This window comes from Leptodactylus fuscus, chromosome 1, assembly GCF_031893055.1.
Source record: "Leptodactylus fuscus isolate aLepFus1 chromosome 1, aLepFus1.hap2, whole genome shotgun sequence".
Taxonomy (NCBI): Eukaryota; Metazoa; Chordata; class Amphibia; order Anura; family Leptodactylidae; genus Leptodactylus; species Leptodactylus fuscus.
In genome coordinates, this window is record NC_134265.1 from 186199066 (window position 1) to 186226366 (window position 27301).

Genomic DNA, 27301 nt, shown 5'->3' on the forward strand with positions numbered 1-27301 from the left:
AATGCACACAATTGCGATACTGCCTTCTTTGGAATTGCCAAGAAAACTACCATTAAATGATAAAGTGATCATGAAAAAGGATCAGCTCTGGAAAGAATGATGTTTGTCAATGGGAGATATGGCTTTTATTTATCTTTCTCTAGTACTGCCTCAAACCAAATGGTCAATAGATGGTCAGAAGGTTTTCATTTTGTCTATTTCTGCTTTAGATCTAACTATGTGTTGGAAAATCCTGATACATGAGAATCCTGATACAGAGACACAACATTTTAAAAACATCAAGACATGCATTTTATTAAATATTGCAGTGAAGAGGTATTAACATACTATCAGTAATACATTCATCAGTTTTGCCAGGTGCAGCATATCTACCTTTCTGATCCATACTAGCTACAATTGCTTTGTACATATAAACATGCATACTCACAAAAGCCACCACTACCATTGTTCAATCACGTTTAACTAAAAGGATATTCTAACCTTTAACAATATTTTTAAATTTGCAACTCTGTATGAGGCAATTTTGGGCTGATTATTTTTGGAAATATATTGCTATTGTCCAGCATATATAATGATTATTATATTATTTTTTGCTCCAAAAGATAGGTTTGGGCTTATTTTCAGGGGATGTCTCATTTCTTCCACTCTCCAGACGCCCTTACACCAAAAACATTTAGAGTGTAAGTGCCAATGGTGGATGGGCTCTCACACACAGATCTGCGTTACTCCAGTTAAAGTTGTGTCGCTGTTGGGTCCCTTGCATTGCAGAATTGTTGCACTGTGGCCAAGTGTAGTGGTTGGCTCCCTCTGGTGAACAAAAGCAGCCACAACACTTGGGCTTGGGAGTGATGCCAGTGGGGCTACCTGATCTGTGTTTGAGAGCCCAGAACTACCTGTAGTCAACCCTTATTGTTGTGGAGAACTGTCTCACTAGAGCCATCTTGTGCAGATAACTTCCTTAAGGTCAATGTCTGATTCTTTTGGTGGTGTTTGCTTTCTTTTGGGGGTGTCTGCTTTCTGAAGGGTCTACTATATGTGTCCTGCTGTATTCTATCTACTATCTTAATGTATAGCTGTCTGGACACTGTTTTTAATTAACTCTAAGACTTATTTTTGGAGTAGGGCTTATGTTTCAAGCATACTCTAAAAATCCTGAAAAATCATAAGAGGAGGTTTGGTTTTGCTTTGTTTGCTTTTATATCTTCATTTTTCACAGTTTTTTTTCCAAATGCTTATCAGTTTTTTAATCATTACTTAACTATGTAACATGTTGACCGCTATACTGCATGTCTTACTCTAGTTTACCTTACTAAGTTATATGTCCTAATTAATCTTTGTTGTTGGCACTTGACGGGTCTCTGCTGGAACACCATATGTGGACTCTCTGGGACTCACCCTTAATCCACTTTGAGAATGTGAAAGTCAATTTTTATAACCTGTGACATGGACCATCCTGTTAAGTTTAATCAGATGTCTTGGCCACGTGAAGGCTATATTTAATGCAGATAGCCAATTATATGGTCAAAATGATACATTGGAATGTGGGTGTTTGGATTTCCTTTGAAAAAGTTAATAAACACATTTTAAAAAAAATAAATGCATTTTTTCCCACAGTATTTTTTCATGTAATTTTTGCAGCGTTTTCCTCAGTATTTTCTTCCCTTATTGAACCTATAGGGAAAGCAGTCGCAATTCTATAGCTAACGTGAAAGGGGTTGTACCATTATGGACACTTATCTCCTAACCACAGTACAGGGCTTAAACTCCAAGCATGGGGATTCCCCAGTGATCAGAAGGATGGGGGACTGAAAATCCCTCAAAAGCCTCCTTGTGAAAGATTATGGCTTTTGAAAGGCAGGGAGTCAAAAATTAACATTGATCCTGAGAAAGCTTGGTGTGACTTGCAAAATTTTAGGCGGAACTCTCTCCCCTCTCCCCCAAAGATCCTGATGACCCCCCCCACACACACCCACACACACACACACACACACATTCCTACACATGGCATTATGCAGCATAGTGGCCCCTGTACCTAGTATTATGCCTCATAATGGCCCCTGCACACAGTATTATGCCCCATAGTGGGCCCTACACACACTATTATGTCCCATAGTGGCCCCTGCACACAGTATTGTGCCTCATTGTGGACCATCCATGAGCAATTATTATATTCTGGGGTCTTTTCAGATCCAAGAGTATGATAATCGGAGACCCAGGGGAGGATACAAACATAATAAAACACTGTTAGCTACGGCTCCCTGGCTTCGGCACACTTCCCACAGATATCGATCATCTTCAATGAAATACTGGACGTCACTTAAGTAGGGGCTTGCTTCGCGACGCATGTGGATGCATGTCCCGGCCCATATGACGTCTGGGAAGTCACCAAGCAGGCCTGAAGCCCTCCGGAGCCAGGAGAGGTAAGTAATATTTTTATATATTTATAGTTTTTTTTATGTACCACATTCCAGATCAGAGAATTTCTTAGTTTATCCAGGAATGCTGAAAGACATTTTTTTAATTATGCTGGAACTTAGTTCCAGAGCCTTCCAGCCCAATTTAACCACTAACTATACACAAAAAAGTACAGTGTTCACAGAAAAAAGACATAATTGTTGTTGTAATTAAAAGAGATAAATAAAGGGGGGATAAAATAGAATCTCCTGGCCTCACTGTGAAGATCGGTGAAAGAACTGGACAGACTACACACTAGAACAGTGGCGTAACTTCCACGGAGGCAGCTGCCACAGGGCCCGGGACATTAGGGGGCCCGGTGGCAGCCTCTACCGCTGCATTTTTTTCTTCTTTCTTAATAGGCCGTTACCGGCTGGAGTCCAGCCGGTAACGGGCCCTATTTACTTACCGATCCTGGCTGGGCCGGGATCGGTAAATTACACCGCGGGCCCCGCAAAGACTATTATTCTACTCGGAGGTCTTTGCAGACCCCCGAGTATAATGATCGGAGGCCCGGGAGATGTAAGAAACATACAAAACTGTGTTACTTACCTCTCCAGGCTCCGGGCGGCTTTGGCCTAGTTGTCTGACATCTCTGACATCCCATGACCCCGGCCTGCTTCCCGAGTCATGTGACATCCAACGTCTTTGAAGAAGACAGCACAGGAGCTTGAGGACAGGTAAATAACAGTAGTTTTTTATGTTTTTATTCCCCCGGGTCTCTGATCTGAAAAGACCCCAGAGTATAATAATTGTTTATGGGTGTCCACAGTGGAGCATAATACTAAGTGCAGGGGCCACTAAGGGACATAATACTGTGCACAGGGGACACTGAGGGACATAATACTGTGTGCAGGGGCCACTAAGGGACATAATACTATGTGCAAGGGCCTCTGAGGGACATAATACTGTGTGCAGGGGCCACTAAGGGACATAATACTGTGCACAGGGGACACTGAGGGACATAATACTGTGTGCAGGGGCCACTAAGGGACATAATACTATGTGCAAGGGCCTCTGAGGGACATAATACTGTGTGCAGGGGCCACTAAGGGACATAATACTGTGCACAGGGGACACTGAGGGATATAATACTGTGTGCAGGGGCCACTAAGGGACATAATATTGTGTGCAAGGGCCACTAAGGGACATAGTACTGTGTGCAGGAGCCACTATGGGGCATAATATTGTGTGCAGGGGCCACTAAGGGACATAATACTGTGTGCAGGGGCCACTATGGGGCATAATAGAGTGCGCAGGAATGCAGCGGGAGGGGGGAGATGTCGGTCGATCAAGGTCGGCCAGGAATGGGGGGGACCCTTGCCAAAAGTTCGCCACGGGACCCCGCCATTCCTAGTTACACCACTGCACAGATACATAATCTGGTAGTGTTTGAAAATTGCACATGAAACATGAATTATGTCACCCATGCTTTTAATGTCATATTTCTCCCTTTATTTGATAATAATACTCCTTATAGCTGGCTCAAGGAAGTAGTCGTGTTGTCTGGTTTATAAGACACACACAAATGCCATCTGTCATCTTTGCACTGACCTGCAAATTGAATTAGAATTACTATACACAGGAGCCAGACTCAATTCAGTCAGACTTATTAACAGACAACTACACAACAAACAACATGACATAACAACTACAATGAATGAAAACCATAACAAGACACACCATTGAACAAGGATCATAGCTTACTCATTACAATTTATACAAAGCTCATCACATATCTGGTGTCTGGTTAAGGAAGAAGAAGAAAATAAAGGTGAAAGATGGTGGCAGTGGAGTGTAAATTGGTTTACGCCTGGTTCACATCTGCAATTGGTATTCCTTTCGGGGAGTCCGCATGGGGATCCTCCGAACAGAACACTGAACACATTGACAAGTGGTAAGCTTATGAAAGAATACGGACACCGCGCGGAAAACATACAGACCCCATTATAGTCTATGAAGTCCGTATGCTTTCATAAGCTCACGTCTTGTTAATGCGTTCGGTATTCCGTTCGGGGAGATCCCCATGTGGACTCCCCGAACAGAATACCGAACACAGATGTGAACCAGGTCTTAGAGTAGTAAGCACTTGGAAGATTCTTCAGTTAGTATTTCTGATCAGATAAACATTTCTCCCTATTATATTGGAGTACACAACAGCATATACTATCACTACCCTCTGTTGTATAGATATAAGAATTAGGTCTTGTAATAAATAGATCTACAATACATTTAGGGTAAAACGACACGATGCCTGAATAAAGCTACCTTCTGGATACTAAAAGCCTACAGATCCCCTCTGTTAAAATGAAAACCTCCATGTATATTGATGACTATGTGAGAAAAATACAATCTGAATAAAAAATACAATTTCCTTTCTAATATTAAGATCTTATTTACTCTAACCTCTATGTTAGATCAAGCTAAAAAGATTGCAAATTTCTGTAGATTGAGGAAATAGGCTAATAGTTTTTTATACTGCCATCCAATGAAGGAGTTGTAATATTTGTCAGTTCATGATCTTTCTAGTTACATATAATATATTCAGCTCTACGATAACACAAATCTTTCGTGAAACATAAATGCTCTCCACTTCAGATATGGCGGATAAGGGCTCTACCTCTCATGGATGGTAGTGCACTTTATCTAATAAGATAGAGCAATACAAATATGTCTGACAATGGTATAATGTGATGCGTTAGTGGGAGTATATCTTATACATACCGAATAACTGAATGTCAGGAAGATAGTAAGGCTGGTGGTAAAACTAATTTCCGTGTCAATATTAATCTCCAATCTAGATCGCGCAGATTAATTTCAATTCCATTCAGTTCATTTCAAATCTGAATACAGACCATACAACCATAGTCTTTATCCTGGAAAGTTAGAAATTCAGGATATGGTATATTATATTGTCTTTAATAGTCTACAAATCTAGCACAACTTCCTAAGAATAAACAATTACTATAATTTGTAAATAATAAGTATTTCACCAGACAGAATTCACATGTCTGTGTATTATCACGAGTTCTTGGAGATCGCCGTGAGGCAGGGGAAAAATTTAGGACAGGTCCTATACCTATCTCTAGAAAATCAATGGGTCAGTAAAGCACAGGTTGCATACAGATATCATCCATATGCTGTCACTGCTGTTTGCCCAGGGACCAGTTGCTTCACATTTTTGTGTGCATCTAACCTTATGACTTTTAAGAAAGGTGTAGTTACTCCTGTTAACAAATAATTTTACATAGGTTAAAAAATTCCCATAATAAACTTGACGGATTGGTATGACGTTGCAGAGTCTGCATCTGCATAAGACCATAAAGACTGATAAAGGAGGTAGCTGTTTCTCCAATAGAAGGCAGGAATGGTTTCCTGATCATACATTTTGTCAAATTTTGTCATATCATCTATATTTTGTATGTCTCTGGGTTTGTGAAAAATGGATGACACATGGATCCACTGGTGTGATGCATTCATAATGGAAAAAAGGACATGCTTACACTGTTTATTTGCGGACATCTGAAGAAACACATTGATATGAATGGGTACCTATGGCATCCATGAAAAATGCCTCATATAAGTTAGATGCAGATGTGGCCTAAGCCTTTGATACCTGATAAAGGGGCATCTGTAGCCCTATAAGAAGTGGTGTATGCATCACCATATCAGTTGTGGTGTCTGACACAGGGCCCGCGACCTTACGAGGCTCAGTAGGCCCCTGCTGCTTTATTTTTTTTTAAATTTACTTACCGATCTCTGTTCCTGCTCATGACTGTTCCTGCTCCTCTTCCCCTTCTGCCCTCTTGTGGGCCCCATGCATCTTATATCACGTAGTGAGAAGAAGGGCAGCCAAGAGCAGGATAAAGGATTGGTGAGTAAAGCCACGGGCCCCAAATACAAATAATAATAATATTATTATTATACTCGGTGGTTTCTTCAGATATAAAAACCAGTGTTACTCACAACTCCAACTCCATGTTGTCTTTGGCCTATGTAGTGACATCGCAGATGTCTTGTGTGTCAGGCTGGTGTAACCCACATCTATGATGTCATTGAAGAGCACCAAAAACATCAGGGAGTTGCAGCAGAGTCTCCAGTCTAAAGATAAGATATAATATAATAATATAATAATAGTTTGTGGTTAATAAACCCAAAAAATTTGGGTTCTATTGAACCCAAAATTTTTGCAAAATTTGTAACAAAAACCGTCGATATATAATGGAAATAATACTGTGTGGAGGAGATGCTATGGGATATTATACTGTGTATAGGTCACTTTGGGGCATTATACGGCACTGTCCAGGAGGCCCTTGAATAAAGCTCTCCCCAACACCAGTCTTTGTGTCTTCTTAAGCTATTGTGCCTGTTGTTTTGATAATATTATATTTGTGCAAACAGCTTCAATTTCCTATTGCCATTTTTATAGATGTTTTTTACTTTTCTTAATAACCTAAAGATAATGATTCAGAAAAAGAAAGACCCTAGATAAGATAAGCAGTGATGTATGTGCCTGGTGGCCACTTATCCTCCTATAGGCTGAGGCTCCACATTGCGGAAATGCAGCTTTTTTGTTCCAGATTTTGTTGCAGTTTTTTTTAAGCCAAAGCCAGGAGTGGATTGAGCAGAATGTACAAGTATAAGAACTTCCTATATATTTATCACTTATTTTGTAGCCATTTTTGGCTTTGGCTCAAGAAAACGCAACACAATCTACAACAAAAAAAGCTGTATTTTCGCAACGTGTGGCCTCAGCCATAGGTTGATTTTGCACAGCGCTTTTTTGGTGGAAAATTGCATGCACTACAGTAATGGCTAGCACTTATTACTATACATCTCACTATATGCTAATGAATGACCATTATAAAGAAACCCCTCTAGTGTTCACGTTGTTCATACAGGTGAGGAACATAGCAAGGCATTATTGCAATTAAAAACCGTATTCAGTTCTTCAGCATAAAAGTGCTTTGTAAACTCAGCTTTATAGAAATAAATTCAGATAAAGTTAATGTAATTCATTCTTCTAGGATATGTGACCCTCTCAGCGACCATTTTTAACAGTCCCTATCTCAGTTCTGAATTATGAGACTTTATGTCATATCCCCTAAAATCTGTGTCCTCTTTGTACTGTACTGTATTTATTTAGTACTTTACTACCGATCTGAGTATCAAAGTCAGAGCTGGGAATTATTGTATGTCCTACACATAATGAAGAAATGTAGCTTTGATTGCTTCTCTCACTAGAACATATACATGAATCAGTTTTCCATTGCCTACAACCACTTACATCATTTAGAACACATTACATTGTGCATTGATGATCAATTTAAGCAGGGAAAAAAATAGGGAAAAATTAGAAGTCATTCTCTGGGGATGCTGGTTAATAAACTAATCCTTAGAAAATGAAGTATAGGAAGAGGGAGGGAACATTAAGGGGATGGTGAGTTAATGAGCTAAAGATGAATGCACAACAATATGGGATGTTATTTAAAAATCACATTACAACTATCCCCGGCTCCTACTCCAAGCTCAGCTGAGCCATGTGATGGTGTGCACAGCTTCTAGGGAAACCATGTAGTCATGGCAAACCTAAGCAAAGGGCAAAAGGTATTTTGTAAGATTTCCTTTTCAGATATAGGACCAGATAGAAATTAAATTACGTTACAACACAGAGAGAGGGGAAAAGGTTGCAGAAATGAAAGAGATAGAGAGAAAATAAGGTTCTTTAGGCATTTGCAATTTAATTGATATTTTGCCGCAGGAAGCCAATCAGTATAAGTAAATTGACGTTATAAGATAAAAATAATCGCTTAATGGGATACCCTCCCCCATGGCTGATGCAGCCCAAATAAATGTAGCCACACACACAGAAGCAGCGTGACGGCAGTTACTAGGTACAGCTTACTGCTGCCTTACTGGCAGGGTTCTTGTTGGGCTGCCGTTAGTTTTCATGGCATCTGTCTCCACTCCCTGAGAGAAGGCAATGAGCGGCTTCGCATTGATTGCCATTTCAGCCAACGGCGGGCTGGAGAGAGAGCGAGACCGTAATTAATGACTCTATTTGCTGGAGCACTGCTGAGAACAATTGTGTTTGTTATGGTTACAACGGATGCCAGCTTTTCTCTACAACTCCGGGGAGGTGTTTCAGTGAGGAGCCCAGCAGTCTAAAACTGGGCAAAGGACCAGAGGATGCATGTGAAAAAAAGAACATCAACAATAACAACAATCATAGAAGAAGATGATAATAACCCTTTGTGTACATTTAGCAGCTTACAAGCATGATATTAAATATACCTCCCTTGTTTGTGTTTATACCATATAGCAAAGGGGACACAAACTAAAAGTGACAGCTACCACCTCCTTCTACGTTCTCCTACACTCCTTCCACCTCCATCTCCTACGTTCTCCCACATTCCTTCCACCTCCTTCTCCTACGTTCTCCCACATTCCTTCCACCTCCATCTCCTACGTTCTCCCACATTCCTTCCACCTCCTTCTCCTTGTCGTTCTTCCTTCATGCAGCTCAAAGAGAAGGGGGATAGATTTAATGTCTGCTTTCTACCTCTTGTAAAGTCAACCATTAGAACTCTACATTTCTCTGTTTTCATTTAAGTGGGAAGGAAGCAGCAGTTTTTAATGTGGCTCCCTTTTCCGTCATCAAATCGAAAAGGAGTTTTTCCTCCTATTGCTTTTACAGGTCTTCCTGTCAGTCATTCAAAGTAAAAATATCCCTCCCTTCTCATCTATCTCACAGGTTTAGCTGAAGGGGGTTTTCCTAGGAACATAACCATATTTATATTTGTAGACAAGTAAAAGTTAAACATTTTTGTGAATAAAAGTAATTAAAAATTTTGCACAGTTTTAGGCTTAGGTCCCACGTAGCAAGCCACAACCAAAAAGCGCTGTAGGAAAAACCATGCGGAAACACATTGCTTTTTTTTCTGTGGCAGTTTTCACACTTTTACTACCTATTATACCTATATATATAAACTGCTTGTGTTTCCGTAGGTACAGTCCTATGAAAAAATTTGGGCACCCCTATTATTCTTAATAATTTTTAGTTCTAAATATTTTGGTGTTTGCAGCAGCCATTTCAGTTTGATATATCTAATAACTGATGGACACAGTAATATTTCAGGATTGAAATGAGGTTTATTGTAATAACAGAAAATGTGCAATATGCATTAAACCAAAATTTGACCGCTGCAAAAGTATGGGCACCCTTATCATTTTATTGATTTGAATACTCCTAACTACTTTTTACTGACTTACTGAAGCACTAAATTGGTTTTGTAACCTCAGTGAGCTTTGAACTTCATAGCCAGATGTATCCAATCATGAGAAAAAGTATTTAAGGTGGCCAATTGCAAGTTGTTCTCCTATTTGAATCTCCTCTGAAGAGTGGCATCATGGGCTACTCAAAACAACTCTCAAATGATCTGAAATCAAAGATTGTTCAACATAGCTGTTCAAGGGAAGGCTACAAAAAGTTGTCTCAGAGATTTAACCTGTCAGTTTCCACTGTGAGGAACATAGTAAGGAAATGGAAGACCACAGGGACAGTTCTTGTTAAACCCAGAAGTGGCAGGCCAAGAAAAATATCAAAAAGGCAGAGAAGAAGAATGGTGAGAAAAGTCAAGGACAATCCACAGACCACCTCCAAAGAGCTGCAGCATCATCTTGCTGCAGATGGTGTCACTGTGCATCGGTAACAATACAGCGCACTTTGCACAAGGAGAAGCTGTATGGGAGAGTGATGAGAAAGAAGCCGTTTCTGCAAGCACGCCACAAACAGAGTCGCCTGAGGTATGCAAAAGCACATTTGGACAAGCCAGCTTCATTTTGGAAGAAGGTCCTGTGGACTGATGAAACAAAGATTGAGTTGTTTGGTCATACAAAAAGGTGTTATGCATGGCGTCCAAAAAAAACAGCATTCCAAGAAAAATACTTGCTACCCACTGTAAAATTTGGTGGAGGTTCCATCATGCTTTGGGGATATGTGGCCAATGCCGGCACCGGGAATCTTGTTAAAGTTGAGGGTCGCATGGATTCCACTCAGTATCAGCAGATTCTTGAGAATAATGTTCAAGAATCAGTGACGAAGTTGAAGTTACGCCGGGGATGGATATTTCAGCAAGACAATGATCCAAAACATCGCTCCAAATCCTCAGGCATTCATGCAGAGGAACAATTACAATGTTCTGGAATGGCCATCCCAGTCCCCAGACCTGAATATCATTGAACATCTGTGGGATGATTTGGAGTGGGCTGTCCATGCTTGGCTTAACTGAACTTGAATTGTTTTGTAAAGAGGAATGGTCCAAAATCCCTTCATCCAGGATCCAGGAACTGATTAGAAGCTGCACAAAGCGACTAGAGGCTATCTTTGCAAAAGGAGGATCTACTAAATATTAATGTCACTTTTCTGTTGAGGTGCCCATACTTTTGCACCGATCAAATTTTGGTTTAATGCTAATTGCACATTTTCTGTTAGTACAATAAACCTCATTTCAATCCTGAAATATTACTGTGTCCATCAGTTATTAGATATATCAAACTGAAATGGCTGTTGCAAACACCAAAATATTTAGAACTAAAAATGATTAAGATTAATAGGGGTGCCCAAACTTTTTCATAAGACTGTATAACGGACATTGCGATTTACAAAAAAATGCCAGCGTTTTTGAAATTGCAGCATTTCCGCTGCAGATTTTTTTCTGCATTTTGGGGATAGGATTAGCCAGGATCCCATCCATTTTACAGGTACTATAAAATGCCGTGGCCAAATCAAGGCGCTTGCGTTATGTGCGGCACAGGCTTTAAAGATTTTCACTAAGCATCTTAGTGGTGACGGTGTTTTTTTGATTGGATATGACCATGAATACAGGAACCTTCTCTAGTCTGGCACTCATGTACTGTATACATAAACTGTTCCTGCCTGATAACCTCTTGTTGAAATCATAGCTGGGTTTCTGATATGTCCCAGGCTGCAGAAGGTCCTTGCATTCATAGTTGTATCCAACCATTACATTAAAGTACGTTAGAGTCTCTGTACCTGATGGACTCCATTTTATTCATTGGGTATGCTAAATATTTTAGCGGTTCGCTGTTCTAGTCCTCTGATGGACCATAACAACGGACACCCTGACACTTGTGTGAACCTAGTGGAAAAGGAATTGGAAATTGATTTATGCCTAATTTATTTATTGGCACACACCTGTTTATAAATTTGGCACATTAAAGACCATGTAACAGAAAATTAGACCTATTCTTGTTATGAACAGGCATCGATTTGTACCAATTCCAGGTTTTCCTTCTGATAGATTGGACAGAATCCACAGGTGATATTTACCAAGCAGTTTACGTAACAGAGTCAAGAAAACAAATGAAATGCAACAAATTAGCTTTAAGATTTACCACTTTCCTCTTGGCTTAGCAGATTATAAAAGTGACATAGAAAGTGGGCATGGTCAGTAAGGAGACAAAGTTTTGGTCAAATTTATTACAAAAGCTTGAAAATTTAACAGATTATTTGCATAGATCTGCAGGTCACAGCAGGTGTAGATTAGATTTTCTGATTGTTGGACAAATATATCAAATTGATTAAGGGATAAAAGTAACATAGTGCGGTTGAGAAAAGACATATGTCCATTAAGTTCAACCAGATATGACGTTCTATACATCTAAGCATTTTTCTTTTTTTTCTAATGTAGATTGTGAGCCCCACATAGAGCTCACAATATACATTTTTTTTTCCCTATCAGTATGTCTTTTTGTAATATGGGATGGAAATCCATGCAAACACGGGGAGAACATACAAGCTCCTTGCAGATGGTTTTCTGTCCTTGGTGGGATTTGAACACCAGGACTCCAGCGCTGCAAGGCTGCACTGCTAACCACTGAGCCACCGTGTGGCCCCCTACATCTAAGCATTTTTCTGACATGGCCATCTGTTGCTGCTGTGCCCAGCTCTTTGAGTAGGCTATTCTATAGATTCAGGGCCCCTTCACACAGCGTAAGCGTGCCGCTCATTTAGGCACGTATACACGTGTCCGAGCGCGGCGCTTCAAAACAGAGCCCATTGATTTCAATATGCTGATATACGCGCGCTTCCCATTGAAATCAATGGGCTCTGTTTTGAAGCGCCGCATTCGGACACGTGTATACGTGTCTAAGTGAGCTGCAGGCTTACACCGTGTGAAGGGGCCCTCACAGTCCTTAGAGTGAAGAAGCCTTGTTGCCTCTGGAGATTAAACTATTTCTGGAAAGTGACTGAGATTTTGATAAGTTGCTCTTTCAAAAAATCACATCATTTTACTTTTAACTGTGGAGTCGCGAAGAAAGAATCCGAGAAAAATGCAGCAAAAACTGCAAATAAAACGCAATGTGTTTTTCGCAGCATTTTTTTCTCCACAGAGAGGACACAATGTAGAGAAATGGTCACTTTTGTGTATTGTTCTGTCCATTGTAGTTTGCGGGAATTGTTTATGGACACACAGAGGCCCTTTCTTACAAGGACTGCTCTGCTGTTTTCGCGCCTCTCTTTCCGTTATCTTCCCATCCACACAGACTGCTCTCTCAAATTCCTCTGTAGACTGCAGGAGGAATCTGAACTTTCACAGTTTAGCTTCCCGTTTTCTTTCCTGCACTGATCATAGAGATGTGTCCAGGGAGGAGATTATGAGGATGGTCACACAACTCAATTCAGAGATATCTGATTGATCATTATGGGGAGATCTCAGGTAGACTGTGCAGGAGAAACTTTATCCAAGGAAAGGGACTGAGTCCTCAGAAATGTGTGTGTACTGTCGGGAGTGTTCCTAACAATCCAGTAATGAGCTGAGCTGTAAGTCCCACCTTTCTGACAGGGGAGAGACATCAGTACTGAAACTAACAGCACCGATATCTCCAGCACTTTGGTGCAGACTGGGAAATCTGACAGAGGGCTGAATTCAGCACACCATCTGCCTTTTAACAATATGTAATACTGCATATCTCTGAGGACATGAATTGTTCTCTTTAATGATATCTGCTATACAACTACTGTATATAAGTAACATACTGTAGTAAGCACAACTGGAATTTAGATAAAAATGAAGGTTGATCATTACAATGTTACGCACACATGAATAAATGTATAGGCAGGACTGTCACAAATAATTCCATATCTACAGTGGAGTATTTAGAAATATTACATAGCCTGTAACAAATGGCGTATTAAAATAACACAAGAAAAACATCTAGTAAAATGTGACATAATTAATTTTTGTTGTTTTCAATTGGTCTGTTTAACATAGGGTTCAGATATGCATGGGTAGGCAACCACTCCTGACACACAGACAATGATCTGTGTACATCTTTTTGGTGTAGAGCTGGTCCTCGTATATATAACAGGTCAAGCCTAGAAATGAAGAAGCAATAAAGCAGTGAAATGGTACTATCACCAAAACATGATTGATCAATTGAATTCTATCAGAGACACTGGGCAGTGAGATTAACTCAGGCCTGATAGGTTCAATGAGTTAAAGCAAGGTGTTCATTTCAGCTTCATTTCACCAGTCTTTGCTTGTGAAATTGGTCAATCAATAGAGGTTGAAGATCATATATATATATCGTTGACCATCTTATGGGGAATACAATCTAGTACAGTCTGCTGCTAGCTCCGGCTGCTTTCAATGGATAATAGAGAATGAACTGAAACTCTATCAGCGGCTTTGAAATGCTGCGATATCACCTCAAAATGAAAAGTATTTTTGGATCTTTGATGATATATCTTGTGTTTTTTTTTTCTCTTCCCTCGTTTTCTTCTTTCTTTGATCTGCAACAAATCGCACTGATCTCACAGAAACAAAGTAATTTATTTTGAAAATATTTGTGCGATTGCAACAAACACATTAGTTTGATATTGGAATTTGAAACGTTTTAACTATTTCACTGGCGCTCTACTTTTAGGTTGCGAGCCTATAGTCTGTGAGTGTATTGTAAGCAATATGTTCAAAAATATTTATATTGAGATATAAAATATGTCTTTGGATAAAGGCTTAAAGTAACTAATAAATATTTCTGGAACTGTGGATAGTAAAATTTTTCATTACTATTATTGATTACTATCATAGAGAGGCATAGTACAACACATCTGGTTGGCCTATAACAAGAGAGGTGTAGACCATTGAGATCTGGTGTTGTAAGGCGCAGACTATACGTAGCCATAGAAGGTTTCTAGCTGACAACTGCGGTTCCCCAATGATTGACACTTCAAGATGTAGAATTTTACACTTATGAAGATTGTTATGTATATTGATACATTTTATGACACCTTTGATAGACCTAACTTTTTAGGCTAAGGCCCCACGTAGCTGACCTCACCAAAAAAGTGCTGCGGGAAACACATCGTGGTTTTTCCCGCAGCGTTTTTCACAGAAAGTCCACAGAGGTTTCCTCTTCTGACTTTCTGCTTCCATTATACTTATACCTAACCATCAATGTTTCCGTAGGTATAATTGGCATGCTGCATGTGGCGTGACGGTTTTGGAAATCACAGAATATGTTTCTGCAATGTGTGGATGGGATTCGCTAGTCACTTTGCATTGACTGTAAAACTCCAAACCGTGGCATCTACACCACATGTGGCTCCGGCTTTACTTACAGTATTCTGCCACACTTATTGAAACTTTGTAATGCTGAAGATATTCATTATCACTGTTTTTAATACTTTTTCATTGATTGTATTTGTAATGAAGTTAATAAAACATTGGGTTTAAATGTCCTGTTTGTTATGTATCATATTAAAGTGCATGGACTATATATGGGTATGTAACTGTAACTGCGGTCTGAATATGGGTAAGTAAACACTTTTGATCTTTCACTACAACTATTGAGTAGTGTGGTATTTTTGGATTTTCTGCATCGTTTATAGCCTGCTGCTTGTGACTTGTTTGCTGGCACCCAAGTATAGAAGTGCTGCATTGTACATTCCATTTTGGATACCATATGGGTAAGCAATAAATATTGATTCTGGGAAAACCTCTTTAATACATGGATATGTATTTTCTGGGCATATATCATGCATGAGAAAAGGAAAAAGAGGTGAATCTTATAGAGTCCCAATCTTTAAAGAACTGTTCACTATGTACCTATTGCCCACAATGTGTATAATTCAGCTAGTACTACCATGTTTATTCATAGTTTTCTAGCTAAAAAAGTTTTTTCATGTGATCTCATGATGACCCCCCTGCTTTCTCCTCTCTCATGGGGGTCACAATCTCAGGCAACACAACTTCAAACTGAATGGGCTATACCGCACAGATTCTCCACAGGAGGACACAAACTGCTATCACTAGCCACTGCTGGAAAAAAATTACCTGCCCCCCCCCCCCCAGCAGAAGAGGTCGTAATGTTCATAAACTGCCCCTGTGTTGTGGCACTGAGGCAAATAGCAAGTAACAGCACAGTGACACAAATAAGGAGAAGGATCGCATGAATTTATATACAACTAAATAAGGTAATATTGACTCAATTATATATACCGGGGGAATAGGTACAAAATGAAACAAAAAAATCCCTGGAGAATTTCTTTGTTTATATTTGTGTTTATTCCCTCTGTTTTCTGACATCACTGCATTTATTTTTGAATTATGACATCACAATCATCAAATTGTGTTAATTATGCCTTCAGGCTTGGGGGACATGGGGAAGATCACAGAGGTTTAGGCTGAGTTGACACGGCATTCCTCTCCGGATTAGGCCCAAATGAATGGGCCTAGTCGGGAGGGAGTGTTCGCGCACAGTCTCTGTGGCGGATTCCGCCGTGGAATCCGTGGTAAGAAAGGGCAGGTCGCTTCTTTTTTCTGCAAGCAGCACAAATCCACTATCGGAAAAAAGAAGTGAACAGGTTCCATTGAAGTCAGTGGGAGGCGGTTTTTTGAACCGGATTCTGACGCAGATTCCACGTCAAAACCCGGCCTAAAAAACCCCGTGATCCAAGCCTTCGTCTAGTTCAAGACCAAAAAAGAACATACACACATCAAAAATTAGTCTATAGTAGCAACATCGTGGATGAGATTTGAACAAATGCTGCGACTAAAGCTCACAGTGCAAAGAGAACTGAGGTGCCCCTTTCCTCAATACCTGCAGATAATCTGTAACTAGAACTACCTGATCTAGGCAGAGGCCACACGTTGCAGAAAAGCTGATTTTTTTTGTTGTTGTAGATTTTGCTGTGGTTTTTCAAGAGTGGATTTACTTGCACTTGGGTAGATACACATTACGTGAGATGGATCAGTGGTTGCTTTGCCACCTAAGAGGTCACCAGTATTTTAGCCCATGTGTCAAGTTTGGGGTTTTGTTACAGATGTTATATCAGGGGCAAGAACTTCAGGTTATAAAATATCTTCAAAAAAAGACGAAATCCAGCATGACCAGAGTAGAAATAATAAAACTTCTTCTTTATTTTCAACTTGGTATAAAAAGTCAAATCATCACACGTGTCACAGGAAAAAAGCTGCGTCAGACTGGATTCCTCTTTTTTTCGGATTTGCTGTCTTAAACTCCAAGCTGTGGAAGTCACATTTCCAAGCAGACCCAAGCGAAGAAACATCATGGGAAGTGAAGCTGAGAAAGTATATCTGCAAGTGGCCTGAGTATTTTCCTTCTTTTCCCTTCTCCTGGTTATGTATTTATAAAATTGCTTCTGCTAATACAATATTTGTAAAATTTTTATGGTGATAATTTTGATTTTTCATTTTTGCGCAATACTTTATAGAGCACCTTGGTTATAGAAGATGATATCTATAGTTAGAAATAATAAATGTAGAAACAATAGTGAAAATTGCACTTTATCTTAATTGTGTAACTATTACAGTAAAGGTGCCTTACCCATGTTCCATATACGTGAGAATTTTTCTATCATTCTATGTTTATTTAACTTTTGAGAGTACACTAAAAGAGTTCATTGGAAGTGAGTTAAATCCACTTTCACCAGCACAAACATTGCTTTCTTTGTGCCGGATGCCTTATTGTTTGGGAAAAAAAATCTTGAAATATACACATAAAGCACTATGTAATTATTACTGTGATGGAACATGATCTTACAACATCTCAGGACACAGTTAAAGCAAATTACTCCTATTAAATTGGACCTCATTCCAAAATACCCTTTTTGCTCTTTGCAATAATTCATTTCTTTTTTTAAGGTTCTAAACGGCATAGGTGGCATCCATCTTAATTAGTCGGCACATTCCTGTGAAGTAAAGCAATTATCTGAGGCGCAAAGTAATATAGTTGGAGACTATTGGTATTAGAGTCTTTCAACATGTGATGTGTCCTTAGGATGATTTAATGTTCATATGTATGTTGTACTGAGTTAATAGTGTGTTAAATACTGATTTAAACCTAATACTACAGAAAGTCATTTCTTGGAATAGCCGCTAAAATACACAGAAAGAAAAAAAAAAGGTCTGAGATGTATTGTTTCAGCATGTGAATTTTAAGGGGGTTATTGGGGATTTTGAAAAAGATACTGTAGTCAGAAAATGATATAAAATAATAAAGTAACCCATTACCCACTCGCTCCAGCGTTGCCTCTGGTGATCCCTGCCAATCCTGCAGCGAGGATATCACATACATCATTTACCCGACTACTCTAATCATTCATTGGCTACATTGCAGAAATGTAACATTTTTTTGTTACAGGTTTCGCATGTTTTTTTTTTCCAAGAATGGCAAAAATCTGCAACAAAAAAAGTTGCATTTCTGCAACGTAGGGCCTTAGCCTTAAAGGTGAGTCTGAAGTAATGACTGCCGGACTGAAAGTCTCAAAGTTGGAATGGTCTAGCACGTAAAAGGTTTTTTTTTATGCCATATCATCTGCGTCTGGACCCCTAAAGGTTACATAAGTATTAAAAACATGAAAGTGTTATTAAAATGCTGCAAATATATAAAATTTGGTATATTTTTGAGTAATATCTGTATGTTTGGATTGTAGAAACAGATGCCTTAATATTACAGTAAAACCTTTTTCAATAGCTGTAAAAGTAAGTACATAATGAGCAATACACAGAGGAAAATACTAATTACAGAGGTAATTCCACTAATTACACATTATCTGCAGTAATTTTACTAAAGTGTGGATAATTCGGTGTCAGCACCCATTTATTTTAAGCATACATAAACTAAACTGTCCTAAAACCTTAAAGCACATATACAGTATATAAATCATCCATATTATTCTGGAAAGCAGTGTTTGATCTCTATACTAAGGGCATTCACACCCTCACCTCAACTAGCCCTTCTCTCAGTCATCCCTGTTTGAGTCTCTCTGGCGGCCATAGGTGGTGTTTCAGTACTCCTCCGAGTTCTCCAACTTTTTCTCCTGACCCAGAGATGCTCTTTTGATTTCTCTTTGTAAGGTCAGCCTTGGCTCTTCCATTCCCGTACCCCTCCTCTGCCCTTTATACCTCGCCCTTCTGTGTTGTCACCTCCTTGTTCATTTAGTTGTCCCTTTTATTTGTGTATCATAACTGATGGCACAGTGTTGGTCTTCCCACACATGGTCCTCTCATCTTACCAGGAACATGCACCTATTTCAGGTCCCCGAACCCCACTCTCGTCCTCGACCTGGTTTTCCTAACTGTATCTAATAAGTTGGTCTGATGGCAAATACTTTATTCAATGACTATGTTCCCTTATTTCTGCTTTTTGAGGCTTGTGCGCCTCTATGCGCATTGTTGTACTGTTATGCCTTACTTTTTCTGTTCCTTTTCTTTGAAAAACCTTTAATAAAATTGATTAAACATTAATTGTCCATTTAAGGGCCTATTCAACTAGACATGATATGGGCATTATAGAATTCAGGTGAATCTTACCTCTGCAAAGAGTTTAGAGAGCCTCTGTCAGCAGTAAATTCATTGTAAAAAATAAAAAAACACTGCGGAAAAAAGCTTTTTCCCATAGCATTTTTCATTGCATTTTTGCATAGTTTTCCTCTGTGGACTTTCTGCCTCTGTATGGAAAACACCAACTGTGGGTATAAATAGCATGCTGCGATTATAAAAAACGCAGGCGTTTTTGAAATTGCAGCTTTTCCGCTGCATATTTTTTTCTGTAATGTGTGGATGGGAATAGCCAGAATCCCATCCATTTTGCAGGTACTGTAAAATGTGGAATTTTTTGCCACTCTGTTTTTGTAACATTATTCAGCTTTGGCGCCCCATTTTATTCATATACAACTCATGGGAAGTGCCTTGTCTTGGAATCTAGAGCGGAGAACAAAGTCCTGGAAAGCTATGGTGCATCCCCAAATATCTGTTCCTCATTTTTATATGAATAAAGAAGTGATTTGCATGAAAATTGGCCCCATTTACTGATGACAGACTCTCCTTAATATACAGTATGATTTCAGCAGAACTGATCATTCATCTAATGGGTATGGGGACTCTCGACTAACATATGATGTTAAGGAAGTGAATGATGGGGCATGCTGAATTTTGCATCAGAGATAAACTGTCATCAGGTGGTTTACTTCCATCTACCCATTCAGAACACATGCATCCTTAGCTGGCCCAAGTGTGTATGGGGACTTTATTAGCAATAATTCTCAACTAAATGAGGCTTTAGCTGACAGCTATTATAGGTGAATATCCACCGTAACAGAATACCACACTTGTGCTAGAAAGATCTTACTCTGTCAGCATATGGCAGCATATGGACTTTCATCTCTGATCACCTCTCTGATACATTATTGGTATTCAATAAAAAAAAAAGTTTGCATTCTTAAAAAAAAAAAAGAAAAAATCATTAGTGATTCCAGCAATGTATAGTTTTTTTTCTGGTGTAGACTGCACATATGAAATGTCTAATATATTTTACAATAATGAAGCCTCCAACTGTTTCTAGTCCCATATCTGTATATTTAATGTTAATGAGCTTAATTGTGCATTTTATTAACATAACATTTTTGCTGAAGCAATTACAGTAGACTTGTCTAAGAGAGTTACCGGCCTCTAGCTCTATAGTACATCATGCTTTATGTTCAATAGAAAATAGAACTCTATTGGAAGGCTTTTTTTTGGAGGCTGATTTTGAGGTGGATTCAGCATCAAAATCAGCGCCAAAAAACTCAGTGTGCACTGACCCTAAGGTTGAAACCCTAGATTGTGGAAACACAGCTTTTTTTTGTTACAGATTTTGTTGCAGTTTTTTGAGCCAAAGTCAGGAGTGGATTGAGCAGAAGGTAGAAGTATAAAAACTTTCTATAGAGTTCCCATTCATTTTGTAGCCATTCTTGGCTTTGGCTTAAAAATCTGCAACAAAAAAACTACATTTCTGCAACATGACACCTCACCCTTAGGGTCCATTCACACAGAGTGTTTTGGCGAGGATATTGGCGAAGAAAAAATCCGCTTCAGGAATTAGGAAATGGTGTTTTCCTCCAGAACAGTGTATGAACCTTGAAAAAAAACGCTAGCGGTTTTTCCATGTAGTTTTTGCCAAATTCCACATGGATTTTCCGCCTCCCATTGACTGCATTGGTTTTTGCAGGCAGAATCCATCTGAAGGAAGTTTTTTTTCCACTAGTGGAAAAATCCACTAGCGGGAAAAAAAACCTAGCAGAACCCATAGAACTCTATTTGGAGGCATTTTTTCCACCTGGATTCTGACGAGAATTCAGGGCCAAAATCCTCACAAAAAAAACTCTGTGTGAATGGATCCTTAGGCGTAGGTACAACATTGCGGAAATACAGTTTTTTTTGTTGCAGATCTTGCTGCAATTTGTTTGAGCCAAAGTCAAGAATGAGTACAAAAGGTATAGATACACAGAATACAGAAGGTATAAATATATTAAAAATCTTTATACTTTTACCTTTTGCTTTTCCACTCCTGGCTTTGGCTGAAAAAAACACAAATTCCTTCCTTACATTGTGGGAAAATACACAGAGCAGATACTCTGTGATTTGCAAAACCATTGCAGTTTTTTTTTTTTCCAGTTTTATAAATCGCAGCATGTCAATTATATCTATACTGTAAGTAAGGCCGGAGACCTAAGTACCATAGATGCCTCGGTTTGGCGTTTTACAGTCACTACAAAGTGACTAGCAAAACCCATCCACACATTGCAGAAAAATACGCACAGAGGAAAAGCTGTGATTTCCAAAACCGTCACATCACTTGCAGCAAGTTAAATATACCTACGGAAATGCTGATGGTTAGGTATAGGTATAATGGAAGCAGATAGTCTGAAGAGGAAACCTCTGTGGACTTTCTGTAAAAAGTGCTGCAGGAAAAACTGTGATGTGTTGCCTCCGAGGTTTTTCCCACCATGCTTTTTTGCTGCGGCCCACTATGTGGGACCTTAACCTTAATAACTGCACTTAATAACCTGCCATACATATGCAAGCTTGGCTTGGCTTAGTATATATGTGTCTTAGGCTGTTTATAGATGACCATGCTGCAACTGGCCTGCCGTGAATTAAAAGCACAGGCTGCACACAGGGGACACGTGGGTGTCACGCAAAATAGGACAGGAATAGGATTGGATCATGAAATTCATGGTCGTATGTATGGGCCCATAGAAAAGAATGGGTCAGTTTGCTATCCGTGAAATACATTTATAGCACACTGACCCACACCATGGTCATCTGCAAGGGGCTTTAGAGTTGAAGTCTGTGCCAAACAAAATAGTCACCTTCTCCCCTGACAATACAGGAACTAACATTAAAATTTAAAGCTACCAAAAACCAAAATCCTTCTCTTCCTGACATCATTTTTGGGAGAGTTTGGAGGTTCCCCTACACATAAGCACTGTTCCATCAAAGCTTTGGTGATTATATGGGGTAAACTTGTGTTTGGTCTTGTTAAGGCCTGGTTCACATCTGTGTTTGGTATTCTGTTTGGGGAGTCTGTATGGGGACCCCCGAACGTAATACCGAATGCATTGGCAAGTGGTGAGCAGTGAAAGCACACGGACCCCATAGATTATAATGGGGTCTGTGTGCTTTTTGCGCAGAGTTCGCCCAAGTCATGCAGACAGGAAAGTAGTTGATGAAGTACTTTTCTCTCCACAAGACTCGAGCGGACAGCGTGCAGAAAACACATGGACCCCATTATAGTCTTTGGGGTCCTTGTGCTTACATAAGCTCAATGTGTTCGGCATTGTTTTAACTATTTCCCTCCAAGAGCTTCCTGCTTAGAGGAAACACTACACATGAGATAATGGACCAATCTGACCAGAATTGATAGATCTTGTTAACTTTGCTCTATTGTTTATGGGGCCTCATTTTTTTTTAAATGTAGATTGCAAGCCCCATATGGGACTCACAATGTACTTTGTTTTTTCCTATCAGTATGTCTTTGTAGTATGGGAGGAAATCAAACTCTTTGCAGATGTTGCTCCTGGCAGGATTCGAACCCAGGACTCTAGGACTGCAAGGCTGCGGTGCTAACCACGGAGCCACCATGTTGCCCCCAAACTAACTGTCGAATTTTATTATAGGAGATCAGCTAAAGTTTAGTGAATACAGCTCTGAAATATAATAAATACACTTTGTGGCTAGAATCAGTATCAAATATGTAATGCATTGTACGGATCTTTATCAAACTACTGTATATACTCGAGAATAAGCCGACCTGAATATAAGCCGAGACCCCTAATTTTACCACAAAAAACTGGGAAAACTTATTGACTCGAGTATAAGCCGAGGGGGGAAAATGCAGCAGCTACTGGAAAATTTAAAAAATTAAAATGGTCGGAGTTTTTGGGTGCAGTAGTTGCTGAGTGCTGGGGAAGGGGAGGGGGTGTTTTGGTTGTCTGTCTGCCCCTTCCCTGAGCTTGAGGACTGGGTTTTTATCCCCCACTTGGAATTCAGTCTGGCTGAATATAGGGTATCTGCCGTATCTGCCCTACGGAACAGGAGCACTGCAGATCCCCTATATTCAGTAGACCGGGCACTTTCAGACACAGGGATACCTAATGTGTATGTGTTTCACAGTAATTTTCTACTTTTATATGTATTTAAAAAAAAATTTTTTAAACCTTCCTCTTTTTTCCCACTATTTTATGGGAGATTCTATACATTGATATTGCGGCTGGTCACAGACCCCCCCCCTCCTAATAATAAAAAAAAAAATATATATTTTTTTTTGCTGACTCGAGTATAAGCCGAGGGGGGCTTTTTCAGCACAAAAACTGTGCTGAAAAATTTGGCTTATACTCGAATATATACGGTACTCAATAAATGTTTATGAAAGCTGCAAAATAATGAACATACAATGTAAAGATTATTTGGTGTGAATTGATGCTACCACTGGGCAGTATATATTATATTTTTAAACTTCAATTGTATATGTTTGTAATCTTTTATTTTAGGAATTCAGGAATCTCCAATACCAAATGGCCATTCGCTTCCAGGAAGAGACTTTCTCCGAAAACAAATGCGAGGGGACCTCTTTACTCAACAACAACTAGAGGTGTTGGATCGGGTATTTGAGAGGCAGCATTACACTGATATCTTTTCAACTAGTGAACCCATCAAACCGGAGCAGGTATTATATCATTTTAATAACATTTTTTTTTATTTTTTTTATAGTGTCTGACTCTTGAGATAAATCCTGGAAATGACTAAATTCACAAATGTTTTACATCTTATTTAAAAGCTTTAATTTATTAAAAGAAAACTTTTTGCAATGTTCCTTTGAGCTGCTTATCCCATATGTGGGGAAATTTTTTTCTGACTTTTACTAAACTTTCACTTAACATTACAATATTTTTCAGATAGTCAGACTTGTAACTCAGACACATTCGCTTTTATTTCAACTTTTCTTCATTGCACATATATATATATATATATATATATATATATATATATATATGTTTATGGGCACATATATGTAGTGAAAAATGGCAGCCCTCCAAGAGTGTTTTGCTATTTTGTACTAATTGCCTCAGAAAGTGATAGGCTGAGCTGTATCTGTGGGAATCTGAAGAAATCGCAGTGTCCACTGAGCATATTTTTCTGCAACGTAGGGTTGAGATTTGCTATAATCCCAACCACTTTGTTGTGACTGTAAAATGTTGCAACTTTTTCTGCATTTTTTCCATCTCAGACATACCATGGCATTTAAGCCACATGGGGCCCCGGCCTTAGGTAAGCTGTCCATAAAAGGAAGGGTCACAAAGTTCACATTAAGGTTTTGCATTCACAGTCTTTAGCATGTTCACTACTGTCTGAGATCTGAATCTTTTTTCGAAATCTCTAGAAATTGTAATAATAAGTAGAAAAAGAAAACTTGGTAATACAGAATTATTCAAATGATTCCTCTGTCCCTTAGCGCTGTCTCCTTTTGACCATGCCATAGTAACTTTGTGCCCATAGTAAAATAACACCATATGACTACTGTTAGGGAAGTGCCAGACAGCAGTTCTCCAGTGCTGTAGATGAACCCTGGAGGAAGGGGTACAAGAGACAGTGAGCCCAGGTCTGAAACCCTCCACTGTCCCTTTCTGCTTGCCAGTCCTATCCTAGGTAATAGGCGACAACTGGATGACAGGCCCTTCCTAAATATGTGACACAAAAAACGCGGACAAGACAAACAACAAGGAAGGTCAGCTAGCCAGGGGTCAGTAATAGTCAAGCAATGCAGTGTCAAAATCGATATCCAAAAGAGTAGTCAATAGGGAAAGCCAAAGGTTAAGAATCAGAATACAAGAATAAACAGCGAGAGAAAAGCCAGCACGCACAAGGCAATAGTAAGCACCAATGTGAATGTGAGCCAAGAATAAATAGGGAGGAAGAACCCGCCCTGGAGTTGATAGGTGGATAGGCTGTCAATCACACGTCAAGACTAGAATTAACCACTTCATGAACAGAGGCAAACAAGGGCAGAAAACGGGTGTGTTGGAAATTCAATTACAGAACTAGAGCCGTGTTCACACAGTGCATTTAAAAAGGAACCAAACTGCACACGCCTCCTGCACCGCAGCATGTGAGCAGAGGGTGGCGCAGTGACCCGAACAGGCAGAGACGTTACAACTGCATTGCCCAATGGCTGTTATATCACTATATATAAATTGTTATTGTCCCAGAGTCAGAGAATAGCGCATTCACATAATGTTTAACACCAGAAGCAACATGTGTAGCCATATGGGAGAAAATGTGGAGTATATAAGAAAAAGGATAAGTATTTTTGGGAGAGTTGCATACATTTTTTACTATCATATTTTGACAACTGTTTTTATGGGTTTCTGTATTTTTGAAAGACATGTAGATCTTGGTCAACCCCATTGGCACATCCCCATATTTTCCAGTTATAGGATACTTATTATTCTACATTGTCTTACTATTTAGTGCAGAACATCTCCAGAGTTTTATATTTGTTCTTGCTCTCCGAACAACCACATACACATGAATAATGTTTTGCAGCCCTTCTATTTAACTGTTTCCCGGATCCACTGTCTTTGCAGTTGTCTGTTTAAGCAAAATGGAAGAATTAATGGTTAAATGTTTCCTATTTATTGCGACATCAATATATCTTGTTAAGCGGAACCATGAGATTAACAACTTGATTTGTTCCTAGGAGAGATCACCGACATGGATTAAATTGATAAATTTACAAGCGGGCTTGCATTTAAAACCCATTTGAAAATTATCTTGTGTTATTTTTACTGAAGGAGTGTTACATGGAAAAACTACTTAAAATGGATCATTCGCATTGTAATTTAAATGGAATTACAGTTTTTATGATTGAGACTTGCTGGTCTGGGAAACATTTTTTAAAAAATATTTAGGAATATTTTAAACCACTGAGAGACCAAAGTTACACCCCAATGCTCCCCAAAAAGCAAAATAGGAGGGCTAAGGACATTGTGCAGTACATGATATATTACAAGACCTTTCTCACGCTTCTAAGGATATTTTTACACCCGCTTAAGAAGCTCCTTCTGGACCTCTGTTACAGATTTTGTCAAATTTGAGAAAAAACTTGTTGTTTACTACTATATCACAGCTAAACATGTATGGCCTACCATAAGAACCAAAGCAGTATATCAAATTACTGCAAGATTATTTTCAACAAATCCTTCTCCTAAGGGTAAGTTCACACAGGGTTTTTGGTCAGGATTTTGAGGCCATATTTGCCTCAAAATCCTGGCAAAAAGACGGCTCCCATTGAAATCAATGGGTGCTGGCCAGGACATGCTCATTCTTCAGGCCTATTCGCGAGGTCCATTCATTGGGCCTAATCCGGAGCGTAGTGCGAGAATGGATGCCGGGGCAGTGCACTGGCATTCAGTCGCGGCTACCTTTTTTTTGGTCTGAAACCTGAGGCGGCCTCCACCTCAGGCTCCGAACCAAAAAAACCCATGTGAACTTACCCTAAAACCATTTAAGCGAAATCTCAGGTATTCTCCAACTAGGTCTCACATTTAATACCCCCAAAAAGTAAATTTGTCTACATTGAGATCCAATAGGGCCACCATGTTAGTCAAGTGCCACTGTTTAGCAAGCCTGACATTTCTATACATTACTCATTAGGAATAACATGGAGATACTGTTCTGAGATCTGCTATAGGTGATAATATACTTTAAATATTAATAATATATTAAAATATAATATACTTTGTTTTGGCCTGAAACAAAGGCCTTACCTAGAATTAGATAGTGTAAGGTGAACTATTGCGCATGGGAAAACTTTGAAACATGAAGCATTGGGTTTCGATAGTGGCCACATTGATGCAATGGGAAGTCTTAGAGAAGGGAGACCTGTTACTGGCCATATGTTGTAGTGAGATATCTTAAGTTTAGATTATCTGTCACAATTGTCATAATTTTTGAGCGATTGATTATTGAAAATGCAA

The 27301-nt window shown here is 39.3% G+C and overlaps 1 protein-coding gene across 1 annotated transcript in view; it reads left to right on the forward strand.

The window, feature by feature from the left end:
- PAX5 (paired box 5) overlaps positions 1–27301 on the forward strand; it is a 158157-nt gene that overhangs the window by 35959 nt on the left and 94897 nt on the right. The window contains exon 6 of the mRNA XM_075262217.1: positions 23816–23991. Coding sequence (XP_075118318.1) covers positions 23816–23991 — 176 coding nt within the window. The remainder of the gene's footprint in view (positions 1–23815; positions 23992–27301) is intronic.